The sequence below is a fragment of the Rissa tridactyla genome, chromosome 9, assembly GCF_028500815.1.
Source record: "Rissa tridactyla isolate bRisTri1 chromosome 9, bRisTri1.patW.cur.20221130, whole genome shotgun sequence".
Lineage (NCBI taxonomy): Eukaryota > Metazoa > Chordata > Aves > Charadriiformes > Laridae > Rissa > Rissa tridactyla.
Window position 1 is genome coordinate 24043540 of NC_071474.1, and position 13227 is coordinate 24056766.

At 57.3% G+C, this 13227-nt stretch overlaps 1 protein-coding gene across 1 annotated transcript in view; it reads left to right on the plus strand.

The window, feature by feature from the left end:
- The window catches only part of CCDC33 (coiled-coil domain containing 33), a 47209-nt gene that overhangs the window by 11939 nt on the left and 22043 nt on the right, over nt 1-13227 (plus strand). The window contains exons 4-9 of the mRNA XM_054215316.1: nt 2644-2807; nt 7585-7715; nt 9403-9512; nt 10280-10381; nt 10530-10621; nt 10773-10893. Coding sequence (XP_054071291.1) covers nt 2644-2807; nt 7585-7715; nt 9403-9512; nt 10280-10381; nt 10530-10621; nt 10773-10893 — 720 coding nt within the window. The remainder of the gene's footprint in view (nt 1-2643; nt 2808-7584; nt 7716-9402; nt 9513-10279; nt 10382-10529; nt 10622-10772; nt 10894-13227) is intronic.

A 13227-nucleotide genomic window follows, 5' to 3' on the forward strand; every position in this document is an offset into this window, starting at 1 on the left:
GTTAATCACAGCCTTGCTGAGGGCTTCAGGTACTGGTTGCCTGCAAAGCCTGGCATCGTTCACGCCTGCTATTTTTAAAACGTTTTGTTCTCCTGCTGAGTTTTACTTAGCTTAACCCCTTGTGAATTTTCTATTAAAACCCCTCGCTAATTATCGTGCGGGAACCATTGCTTAGAGTAAAAACTACGTGTTTTTTCAGAGCTATGTAAATACAAAGGGTGGGTATGAAGACATGCGCTAAGAAACCTGCTTCTGTTATCTGAAATGCGAAAGAAAACAAGGAAAAGGTAGGAAAATGTTCCCAAAATAGTAATCTGGAGCTGTAAATAAGGGTGGGGTGTGGGACACCGATCCAGCATCTCAGCGTAGAGCCTGGAGTCCCCCAGAGCAGGGCTCCGTCAGCGAGCTCAGAGGCCTCGGTGCAATTCAAAGCAAGGTTGTTTCCCACCTCCACCAGCTGGAATTCCTCTGGATTGTGTTTTAAGGGAGCATTTTGGGGTGCAAATACTCACTAAAACCCCAGAACTGAAGCCTGGACAGATGCTTTCTTGTAAGGAGAGGGGTCTCCAGGGAGAGCGTCCCTGCCTTCGCTGATGCTGGGATGGGGCAAAATCATGCCTTTTTTTTTATAGGGTAGTGTTCATGCTCTTCCACATCCCTCCCGTTTTCCCTTTTTCTCTGGAAAAGGCTCGGGAAGGTGTCAGGGCTTGCCGTGCTGTGTTTTTTTGGGGTGTAGGGAGAGCTGGGGTGCTCAGCAGGGCGCAGAGCAGCTCTGGCTGCCAGTGGGGAGAGCCTTGTGGGGGTGACTTGATGGGTATCATCTCCCATCAGGTCAAGAAACCCTGTAATTTCCCCTCTCCATCAACGTCACCAAGAAGGGGGGATAATTGCCACGGAGCTGGAGCTGGGGGGGCGGGATGGGGATCCATCCCCCACCCTCCGCTCTGTAGGCTGAGGGATCCTTCCTCACCCTCTTTCCTTATTTCTGCTCCTTCGGTGAAGCTTTCTGGCTGTCAGGGATGCTGAGCCTGTCCCCAGCACTCAGCCCTGGGCTCCACCTGGTTTCTGAGCTGACAACAAAAAAAATAAGGGGTGGAAAGCTGATTTAAATATTTTTTTTCTGGGCTGTTGGTGGTCAGAGCACCCAGGTTTCCATCCCAGAAGCACTCCTTAGGTTTGGGGTTATCCCCGAAGGTGGTGGGTCACCTCCCCGCTGCCAAGCCCATCACCGCTGCGGCCGGGCGGCCTCGGAAGAGACAAGGGTGAGGGTTTAGGACGAACCAGCCCCTCGTTAGAGAGTTTGGAGGCAAAGCCACGCGTTGGAGGGGATTTGCAGGCAGTGGCTTTGAGAAGCCCGCGGGGTGGATGCTGGGCTGGAGCTCATGCTTTCACCCCAGGAGGGCAGAAGGAGGGCACGGAAGGGTTTGCTTTTTCAGGGTCTGAAGTGGTACAGAGTGGGTTTTAACCCCTTGTAGCCACAGCACGATGCAATATGAGTTGTATTAATGCTGCCCGGGATGGTGGCACGGCGAGGGCGCAGCCGGTGGGGGATGGCGCTGTCTCTCACTTGGACGGGGTGTGATGGGCTTGGGGACGGCCCCCCCCGCCACCGTGGGTGAGGAGCAGCAGCTTGTGGCTCTGCTGCTCCTTATCACATCAGCTGGTGGGAATTAATGAGTTGGGGAGGGGGGAGCTGCTGTGTTCTCCCCTTTCCCCCTCATGGATCGGGCTGAGATCCCGATTCCTGCGGAGTCCCTTTAAATTGCAGAGATGCCTGGGCTGGCGAGAAGGGGAAGCAAGAGGGTGGTGGGGACAGGGAGGGGGGGTTGTTGGCAGATCAGAGGGCTACAGGGGAAATGGAGGTGTTTTAGATGGTTAATCCCTGTTTTGGTGACCTGGCTTGGGGGTCTGTGGTTGGACCATGGTGTAGCTGGCCATCATGGGACCACGCTGAGCAGGGATGCTAGGCAGGTTTACACCCTGTGCAGGATGCTCTCATGCTGCTGGGCGTCCTCCCGGAGACCCTGGCACCCGTTGTGGCCTTGCCATGGCGTGGTGACATTCATGGTGAGGAGCTGCAGCTGGGCACTGGGGACAGGGAAGAGGCAACTGTGATAGGCACGTGCCAGGGACATCATCTCCCCAGCTTGTTCTCCCCCATCCAGGCTCTCAGCATGGAGCAAAGGTCTCAGGGACCGGCTTGGGCGATGGAGATGTGCTGGGGACATCATCTCCCCAGCTTCTTCTCCCTCATATGGACTCTCAGCATGGAGCAAAGGTCTTGGGGGCCAGCCTGGCTCATGGAGATGTGCTGGGGACATCATCTCCCCAGCTTCTTCTCCCCCATCCAGGCTCTCAGCATGGAGCAAAGGTCTTGGGGGCCAGCCTGGGTCATGGAGATGTGCTGGGGACACCATCTCCCCAGCTTGTTCTCCTCCATCCAGGCTTTCAGCATTAAACAGGAGTTGTGGGGGACAGGTTTGGGACATGGGGATGTGCTGGGGATGTCATCTCCCCTACCTGGGCTCTCAGCATTGAGCTGGGGCCGTGGGGATGAGGTTGGGTGATGGGGATGTGCTTGCAGCTTTGCAGGAGCAGCCAGCCGCTCCCCACCTTGATGTCTCTCCCATTTGCTCATGGCAGGTATCCAAGTCCCCCGCCGAGATGGAGGAGCTCAGGCATGAACCAGTGGCTGGTGAGGGACACGTGGCCCGTGTGGGGAAGGAAGCCATCACCGTCACCATCCATAGCGCCAGCAACCTGCCAGCCACGCGTGAGGGCCAGGTGCCTTGGCCATACGTTGTTGTGTGAGTACCCAGCAGCCACGAAGGGGGACAACAGAGATCGTGGGGACACAGCGAAAGGGTTTAGCAGTTGCCACTCTGTTGTTAACTCTTTGCAAGCCCCAGGAAGGGGGGAACCTCTTTAGCAGCAACACGCACAAGCATCGCCTCCATGGGATGCTCAGCGTGGGGAGAGGAGCCAGGACTCCTCACTGAGACAGGAGAAGGCAGGGGACGGGGTGCTTTGGCTCACAGGGGCATCGGGAAGAAAGCATTCCTAATATTGAAAGTATAAAATGATGTCAAAGAATCCACAGGGTAATGCTGCCTGGCTTTCAAGATGATATCACGATAAATAAAAGAGTGTTTTAATAAATAAAACAGCATGCTTGGGTAAGGAGAACTTGGCTCCTCGTGCATTATGCATGTGCCAGGGGACTCAATTAGCCGGTCATGCTTTGGTCTGTGTTAAGAGGGAGGCCGCTCCGCTCGGCGCTGCTGCGGGGTGAGCCGGCGATCCCAAAGAGCCCTTCCAGCAGGCAGAGAGGCTTCAGCATCTGGAAAAGGGGGGAGAAAGCAGCTGTCGGTGGCTTCGGAGAATCGCTTGGCTGCCGAGTTTGGTTCCTCCGAGGCATCTCCCCAGAGCGGAGCCCGGCAGGCTGGTACCCAAGTGGGTGCATCAATGCTGGGGGACGGGACTCATCCGTTGAGGCACTATCAGCAGCCGGGGCTGTGAAAGCCTGGAAACATCGCCGCAAGCGTGTAGAGCAAACTGTTGCTCGCTGGGTGTTTTCCAATGTAGAAACCCTGAGCTCTGTGGGGAAGAGGGTCCCAAGGTCTGCCGGTGTGGCACAATGTGCCTTTTCTCCACGGTGCCTGGCGCCAGCCTCATCAGACATCCCGGAGGCTCCCTAGGCAGGAGGAATGCGACTCTCCATCGTGGGTCAGTGTCTGTTGGGTTTTCGGGGCTGGCTGGCACCTGCAGCCCAGTGGGAACTGGCTGGCACACAGGCTGGCGGCCCCCACTGCTGCCCCTCCATCACCCCTTCCCATCTTTCCCAGCCTCCCCATGCCAAGGACCTGCTCTCCGCCCCGACAGCCTGAGTAACTCCACCGCAGGAGTTGTCTCTATTTCCATAAACCAATTATACCCAGATAATCTCAGGAGATTTAAACATCAATATCCTAAATGATAGCACGAGGGTGGCGTGTGATCGTTGCGTCTCTCTTTACATTCTGGTGCTGCTCCATCACCGCATTGCCATGGTAACGGGGGAGTGATGGAGGGGAGGGGAGGGTGGTATTAGGGATGCAGGACACATGAGGGGCCTTTTAGTAACCATAGTGAGGGAGCCAAGGCAGAAGAGAATCAGTTATTGTTTTTCAGGGCACTTGCTATTGAAGGAGAGTAGCATGTTGCAGTTAAAAGGTGGGTTTTTACGGACGGGAAGGAGAAGCGGTCGGTGGATGTGCCGGTGGGGACCTGGTGGCAGCCAATCCCCCCCCTGCCGAAGAGGCTGGGTACCACCAGCGGAGCCAGCCCGAGCTCAAACTCCCGGCACCCAGAGCATCACCCCCCAAAATCAGGAGCGGGAGGGGAGGAAGGGAGGAATATCACTCCCCGCCAGCCCTTTGTGGCTGTGCCCAGCCACTCCTGCCCGGACTCAGCATCCCACAGCGCTCCGTAGCTGCGTGCATCGCTTCCAGCTCTTGGTGCAGAGGTCTGGGGAGGGAAAGGCTTAGCAGAGTCAATCTGAAAGACCTCAAACAGCAGGAGAGCCCGCACAGGCATCCCGATGGGCTTGGGATGCCTGCCCTGGGGGAGGATGGGGCTCTGGAGATGTGCTGGGGACCTGGCAGGGGCTCGGCTCTGCTCCTCATTCCTCTGAATGCTGAGCAAATCCCCCCTCCCTGATTTCAGGGGCACCCGTGGGTTTGCTCTGCATCTTCCTTTCACTCCCTCGTCCGCATGGATAAATCGCTCCCGGACCGGCATGATGCAGGGATGACCTTGGCATGCCGGAGCCAGGTGTGTTTTGCAATTAACGGCACAAAGCGCCTGGCTCCGGCCGCCTTCTCCTCTCCATTGAGTACCGCCGGCGGGTGAAAACACCTCCTCGCTTCTTCCTTTCTGCTCTTCGGCGCTGAGAGAAGAAACTCAAGGTCGCCACTGAATGCGCCGTCTGCTCCCAGCCTGGGGGATGGGGGCTCCTATGTCCCCCTGCCTTGGGCTCCTGGTTGTGGTGGGGATGGGATGCTCCACTTGGGAAGGGTGTTCCTGCAAGCAAAGCCTTTTGGCTCTGCAATATTCCCCCAAATAAAGCAGGGGCTCAGCTGATAACCCCAGAGCAAGGTGGGGGTGGGAAGCGGGACCAGGCAGGGTTTTTGGGGGTCCCCTCCTGGCCCTAGCAGCCGGCTTAGGTCATGGTGGGATGAAGACGGCCCAGGCCCGGGTCAGAGGGTCAGGAGCAATGTAAAGATTGGGTTTCTCAAAGGAGAGGGGAAATGATAATTCTCCCTTCCTCATTCTGAATCTTTTCCGAAATTGCCCTTACACCTCTGTGGTTTATTTTTATCCGTATTTATTTACCCAGACCACATCTAAGCCCCCCAGGCTCAGCGCCCAGCACAGTGGGGCTGCGTGGTGGGGGGCACCATTGCCTTCCCCAGGGCCAGATCCTGCAACCACTGCATGGATAACACCCCGCCTTCCGGTCCTGCGAACCATGGCCGTGCAACATGGGGTTTTTTCTTCCCCGAGAACGATCGATGCACCTGCACCACCACATTGCCTCTGCAGGGACGGCGGCCCCAAGAAATAACTCGCCCTGTAGAGATAATAACTCCTTACAGTGGACAAATATTTACGAGGGCTGGGCACAGCCCTGCCAAGCCCTTTGCTGGCCGTCCGGGTGTCACACACAGTGGGGCGGCTGAGCAATGCTGTCGCCAAGTGCAGTAGCCGAGATGTTGACGTATAATAACTCCCCGGGGGGTGTTTTTATCTTTTATCTTTATCTTTTATCTCAGCGGTGGGTGGCTGGTGCATCCCTGCACAGCAGAGCGATGTGCCTGCCCTGGAGCAGGCGGGGAGGGATGCAGAGGAGCATCACTTGGTCCATCCCAGCCGTGTCCTGCCCCAAGGCATGGCATCCCATGGGCTCCTGCCCGCTGGAGACCCCGTCTCCTGCCCCACCGGTGGGTCTGGGCTGGCTGGGATGAGGAGGAGACATCAAACCGTCTTCGCTCTCCACCATTCCTGCTGCCCCCGGCCTATTCATTTGATTTTGAAGCGCATCCCCATGTGTTGTGCTGTCGTGAGTTGTTTCCCCCACCTCCCCTTCCCACTTCACAGCCCTTTTTGAATGCTCTCCCGTCCTTAGGCAAGTCTATAATGATGGGGGCCCAGAGCAGGCGGTTCTCACCCTCCTCCTCCTCCTTCTCCCCCCTCCCCCCCCGCCCCCCAGCCCAGGTCTGGCTTCATTCGGACTCCGAGCACGTTGCTGGTAGAGCAATCCCCCACAGAGCTCATTACTGGAGAGCCGATTTTCTTCCAGCCCCTCCACAACTGTGCCAGCCCAATCTTAATTCCCACCTGCCAGAGCTGGCCAGCTTGGCTCCATCCCTGTGGGATGAAGGTGGGCTTCTCCGGTGGGGAAGAGGACATGTGGGAGACGGGTGAGGAGCACGGGACATGGATGCAGCGTGGCTGAGGGTCCATTAGACCAGTCTTTTCATCAACGAGAGGGGATGGGGGTCTTGCAAGAACAGAGCACCCTGCCATCTGGCTGGGATGAACCTGCTTGGTCCCACCACTACCTGGAGCTCACCCTACAGCTGGAAGGACCTTTATCATCTCCTTTCCCACAGAGCCGGGGTCTCCAGCTCCCAGGAGGTGGCAAAGTGCCACCATCTGCTCTCAGTCACCACAGCGCTCTGGTAACCTCTCCCTAAGAGCCCACATTGGCTTTGCTCCAGCAAGAGCTTTCCTGGAGGAGCCAGCATCGGACACTTTATCACCTTAATATCCAAAGCAACCCATTGACAGGGCTGGGGCATCTGTGTCACGTTGGCCAGCTGCCACATCCCCGTCCCCCTTCACCCCGTGGTTGGGGATGTCACCAGGTGACTGTGTCACCAGGTGGTGGGACTCTGCCGTGGCCTTGGGACTCCCAGGATAACACCAAGTGTCTCACTGGGCAGCGGAGACCCCCTAAAAGATCTGCCAGCCCCCCCTTAATGACGGGGATGTTATTATCATTAGCCAAGCTCACAAGTAATTGATGATCAGTTGATAAAAGTGGGAGGAACAACCCCAAAACAGCCTTGATGGTGATGGCCCTGCACCAACACGGATGAAGAAATACCTGGAGCCCGTAGACACTAACGCCTCCGTCATTATTGCTCAGCCTCATTATGTGTTGCGTTTAATGACAGCAGTCATTAACATTCAATCTTCTCTCTCCTTTCCCAGCAGCCTCCTCCCTGTCCCTTCATCAATACAGCTGGATAATTAGCCTCCGGGGTCTGAAATAGCCTTTTTGGACAAAAGGGGCTGCAAACCCCAGCACTGGGGACTCGGCAGGAGCCAGCAGCCAGGAGCGAAACCAGCCCTGGTCCCCCAGCACAGCCCCCCCACCGGCGCAGGGGCAGAGCTTGGCTAAGGGTGCTGGGAGAGTGGCCGCTGTTAGATGTACCGAGCGGGGTCGGTGCTCATCCCTCTCCCACGCAAAGTTCCCCGCTGATGCATTCCCCTTCCTCAGCCAGTAACCAGCCCGTTTTACCTCCATTATCCTCCCAGCGAGACCAGCAGAGGGGACGAGCAGAAGCCAGAGGCACAGACCACCCACACATCCTCGGCGCCCACCCACGCGCCCACCTGGGAGGAGGAGGTGACGGTGGAAATGGATGCTGAAGACGCAGGCTGGGCAGGTGAGAGCATCAGAGGACCATGGGGACAGGGACACTGGGGACCGGGACATGGCTCTCGTTTCCTAAAAGGAAGAACTCTGGGATATTTGGGAGCCTGTGCTCTGAAGGACCCCGAGGCAGAGGGTGGCCGCGATGGGGACAAGCCATGCCCAGAGCCCCGCGTGGCTGTGATGGCTTCAGGGTAGGACCAGCCCCCAGATACAGTGCTGCAGGATGGGGCAAGTGACAGTGCCAAGCTCTGGGTGTCTTCCAAAGCATCCCATGGGAATCACCAACAAGGAGGGAGCACCCCAAATCTTTCCCAGCTGCCATCCCGACCCTGACCCCTTGTATGGGTTGGACCCACATCACAAAGCTGTTACTCCCTGCTGCTAATTCTGTAATTGTAATAAAACTCCTGGCATTAGGGGCTGGGATTTGATTCTAATCATACCTTTGCAAAACAAACTGTGGGAGCCAATCTTCACATCGTGCCTAATCCCATGAGGCCCTGACCTCGATGAAATCGAGTAGTTTTTGATGTACTTTGGACCTGCCCTGTGCGGTACCAGGAGAGATATGGGGAGACCTGATGGGACCTCCGGCCCCGCTTGTCCACCATCCAGCATCCCCCAGATGTTCAGAGATGTTCATCCCCCAGATGTTCAAACCGAAGCTGTCAGTGACAGGTGCAGCTCACACCTTTTCTTGCCTAGAAATATGGTTTCCAGCCTTTGCTTGTCCGGGAACAGGATTTTCATCGGTGGGGCTGCCAAGCGTGATCTATCATTGGTGACGACTAGCAGAAAAGCCACTCGTCTCTCGCTCGAACATTTCCCCTGGTGCTCTTTCCACAAGGGGCTGAAAGAAAAGGAAAAATCTCCATGTAAATCGAGCACTTGCTGAAAAACAGGCGCTCGGGAAAGCGTGGTCCATGCGCTTGCTTGGTCCATCATCTTCCTTTTGGGGACACACACTATCTGTGACATCACCGGGTTGGCCAAGCAGGAGTTAAGGCAGGTGCCTCGGCACAGTCATTAAGCTGGGGGAAGGGAAGCCCAAGTCTTGATGGCAGCATAAAGAGAGGGCGGTTTTCCCTTCCATCAGCTCTTTTTTTTTTTTTTTGTGATAAAAGGCTCCTGCTCGGTGCTTGTCAACTAAATTGCAGCTTTGCTTTAAATGAAGGGAAGAGCTGGGGGTGCCATCACCCGTGGAGGTGATGCTACTGTGGTGGGGGACAGATGGGGACCTGGCACCCCTGAGAGGGCAGAGGCCTGTGGTGGCAAGTGTCTGCAAAACCCCACCGGTCAGGGAGGGCTCAGGGCAGGATGGCAGCCCGGCAGCTGAGCCGGGGTGGGCTGGAGACAGGGAGGCGGATTGGATGGATCAAGGGGAAATCCTGGCTTCTTACATGGGAATCTGAGCTGCGTTGGTGCCGGTTGCTCACGGGCTTTGCTTTCTTGAGGATGCCTGGGACACGTTCTCAATGGCTAATTGGGATGCATTGGTGTGTGCCGGGGGGATATAAACCCAGGACTGGTTAAATCCTGCCCTTGCCCACCCCACCATGACCTGCGAGGGGAAGGGGGCCGCTGGAAATGAATCAATAACCCCATCGCCTCCATCCCTTCTTCACCCAGACCTCTCCCCATCGCTTCCCCTGCCTTCCCCTTCCTCAAATCCTGATGGCTGACCCTCTCCCTTCCAGCCCTGACTCTCACCGTGGCAGACAAAGCTACCAAGGAGGCGCTGGGGACCTTTCAGCTGCCAGTGCGGCACCTCCAGCCCTTCCAGCCCCACCACTGCAGGCTGGTGCTGGTAGGTACAGCTCCTTCCCCTCCATCACACTTCTTATTCCTGCTTATAACTCTGATTTTTCACCCCGGCTGTAGCTGGGGGTTGTGGGCGAAGGGAGCCTTGTGTAACGGTGTAATCCCAGTGGGAAACCTGAATTTGGCAAGTCGGAGAAGGTGCTCAAAGAGGCTCGTGAGCTTCCCGTGAGGTGGGAACAAGGCAGGCGTTGTGCTGGGCTTTTTTTCACCTCTCCTTGGTGGGAAAACGTGTTGGAAAAGCGATGGGATTGCAAGCTGGGAAGCGCTTTTGCCCTCAGCATCCTGGGGAAGGAGTTGCGGGCCTGGGCCATAAATCAGAGGGCTCGTTAAACAGGGGCCACTGTGCATTAATTAATGCAGGCATGTACCCAGCCCCAGAGAGAAGCTTCTTCAGCCCCTTGGTGGAGATATCTCCATCCCAACGTGTTAACGGTCTCAGGGACTTGGCTGACAGCTCCCCGTACAGCTGAGACCTGGCAAACTCACACAATACTTCCCCCAAATCAGCCTTTCCTATGCTCTGGCTGGCAGAAACGAGTTTTCTCTTCCCTGCACAGAAATTGGGAGTGATTAAATATTTAAATGCAGAAGGATTTATTATATTGATCTTTTCCGGGAAGGCTCCGGGGGACAGTGAGCTTTAATTATGAGTCGGTGCTTTACCGTCAGCCACGGGCTGTCTGCGCGCCCAGCGCCTGCGTTTGGTGGCCTTGACCCTTCCTCCTCCCATGGTTCGCTCTCCTCCGCCACCAGCCGAGGATGCGGGACCCCGCGGGGATGATCCTGTGCGTCACCTTCGTCCGCAAAGGGAGCTCCATCCCTCGCCGCGATGGATTCAGCTACGTGGCCTTGGAGGTGAGAGGTGGCCCTGGGGACAGGAGGTGGCCAGGGCTGGGACGGACCAGAGCTTCTCGCCTCGGGGAGGATGCGGCTGCACCTTGCCTCCTGCTCCGACGGCTGGCGATGTTGTTTCCCCCTCACTGTGGGCTCCCCACCTCCCCAGGTGCTGCTGCAGGGGCTGTCAGCCCCCCTGGCCAACCCCCCTGGAGCCCTCGTCGCCGTGGCCAGAGTTGTGACCAACATTCGGGAGTACGAGTGAGTGGCAGCCGCCGGTGACATGGAAGAGGGGGACACACAACCTGAGTATCCCTTGTGCCATCACCCCCTCCCATGGTGCTTGGCTTGCCGGGAGCGGATGCAGCCCCACACACGCTGTCTCTCCCCCTTTCCATCAATAACTTCTCAGGCACCGCATGGAGAAGCAGCCCACCTCCTCTCCTGGCATCAGCCCCACCACCATCACATTCCCGGACCCTCCGGCAGCAGCCTTCAGCATCGCCCGAGCTGCCAACCACGGCTGCCCGCAGGTAGGAAGCCGAGCGCATCCACAGCATCCAGCTGGGGGTCCAGCAGCGTCCATCCCGCTTGGGTACCAATGAGCATCCCTCCTCTGGCAGGGCACCTGAACACCCCGCACAGGGAAAAGCTTTAGGGGCAAAGCGATGCTTTGAGCATCAAAGACACAGTCCCCACATCTGCCTCGCCCTGCCTAAAGAAATCCCCTGGCAGCTCCTCGTTTGTGCTTTTGTCCTTCATTTTTCCCCCTGCTCCGCTCGTGCCTTGAGTGCTGCCTCTCGAAGGCAGAGACCTTCTCCTCCCCAGGCCTCAAGTGCTCGTCTCCGGAGAGCTACGCACGTCTTCAAAATAGCTGTTGCCAGGGAAACATATGGTTTCGGCACGCGGCATCGTCAGCGAGCGGGAGGAGAGCCCTGCTTTTGTTCCCGAGCCCTGCCAAAAATTGGCAGGGAGGGAGAGGCAGGGGACTGGAGGGATGCTGGGGCAGGGAGGAGGTGCGATGGGGCATCCTAGCCAGAAGCCAGCAGGGAAGCTGCCACCCCCTCAAAACCAGAGCTGATCCATCCCTTCGCCTCTGAAAAGTGCCAGCCGAAAGCGTGGCGAGGGCAGATGTCCGGCTTCCCCGAAAAGATGGATCCAGCTGGTCCCAGAGGCCGGCAAGAGCACAAGTTTCTCCGTCTCAGTCCTTTCCCCCACCCCCCTTCCCCGGCATGCATTGAATTTTGATCGCCTTGGAGCGAAACGCCTTGTATCAACACGTTCTGGGAGCCCATAAATAAAATATTACTTAGAGGAGGCCAGCCAAATGCCAAGTCGCCCACGAGGCGGTGAATTATCATAAAAGTCGCTAGCGCATTTCATTCATTACAATAATTGCTGTTTTATTGGCCCCCCCACCTCCCTGTGTTGCTCTTTGCAGGTGAGAGGTGGGGGGAGCACTGGGGACCCTCTTCTTTAGGTCTGTGAGCGCTTTGGGACCCCCCGGCACCCCCAGCCCCACCATGGCAAGGGGTTTGGACTGCTCCATGCTCCGGAGCAGACATTAGGAAAGAAATCCCCGTGCGCTTGCCCCCCACATTATCGTCCCCCCGGCTCCGTCTCTTTGCTCCAGGATGCAGCACCCCAAGGCTGCAGTTTCCCAGCCGGAGCCTTTAGCTCCTCTAAAGGCAGTCAAAATCCATTTCTTTGGGATTTATATGGGTAAATGCACAAGCAAAACCTTGTGAACGCGTGGGACCCGGCCGCTGGACTAGCCCAAGCCGAGCCCCACAGCCCCGGCACTGGCGGCGGTGTGCCAGAGCGGAGCCGTGGGAGCCCAGCGCGGGAGGACGAGTGATTAAACCCGGCCATCTGGCCTGTGTGCACGCTGCCTCCTCCTCCTCCTCCTCCTCCTCCTCCTCTCCATGCCCTCATGGCTCTGCCTGTCTTTGCACATCACAGAGGATGCTGTCCCCGGGGATGCACGGACAGGGTGCCCCGGGGAGCTGCATCACCCCCATCCGCTCTCCCTCCCCCGCACCATCTTCTGCCTCAGTTTTCCCACCTGTAGGACATGGTTTATGCCCAGGGAGGATGAACTCCCAGGAGGAAAGGTTAGGGGAAGGCTGGGAAGAAGAGGAGGAGGGAGGGTTGCTGCTCCAGTTCCAGAGGTTAATGGCTTTCCCCGAGCGAACTCCAAGGCAGGCTAATCGGATTCGATAATTCTGCCAGCCCAGCGTGTCCTCTCGCCTGTCAGTTCCCATCAGCATCTGCAGACAATGGCGCTTGGGTTCACCTTCAACAGGGCACCCCCTTACTTGGGGGGTTTTTGGGTTGCTGGGCGGTTAACCCTTCCGTGCCACACCAGGGCTCCTGGAGACCAGGTCTCCCTGGCCAGGAGTTCGCTGAGACCTGCACAGAGCCACCTGCGAGAGGGCTGGGTCCTCTCTTTGGGTGCTTTCCTTGGGTGCTTTCCTTGCATGCTCTCCTTGCGTGCTTTCCTTTCATGCTTTCCTTGGGTACTCTCCTTGGGTGCTCTCCTTGGGCCAACAGCCCCTTTCTCACCTAAAGGGATGGGTTTGGACATGCTGGTGGCAATGGCGAACCCATGGGGTGGATGGGCATCGGGCTGTGCCTCCTACAGAAAGCCATGTCGTGTCTGCCCTCCTGGCACAAATCTCAAGCCTTCGTGATGTTGGTCCCCTCTGAGATAAATCTCCATTTGGACTCTTTCCTTTGGGGACCCTCCAGTTTAACCCACTTATCTGGAGCTCCTCGTTCTTTTTTGGGGGTCTGCAACCTCCAGACAGGCAGCCGTGAGGACCAGGGGTTGGCCCCATCCCTTGGGAAGGCAGGAGAGGTGTTGT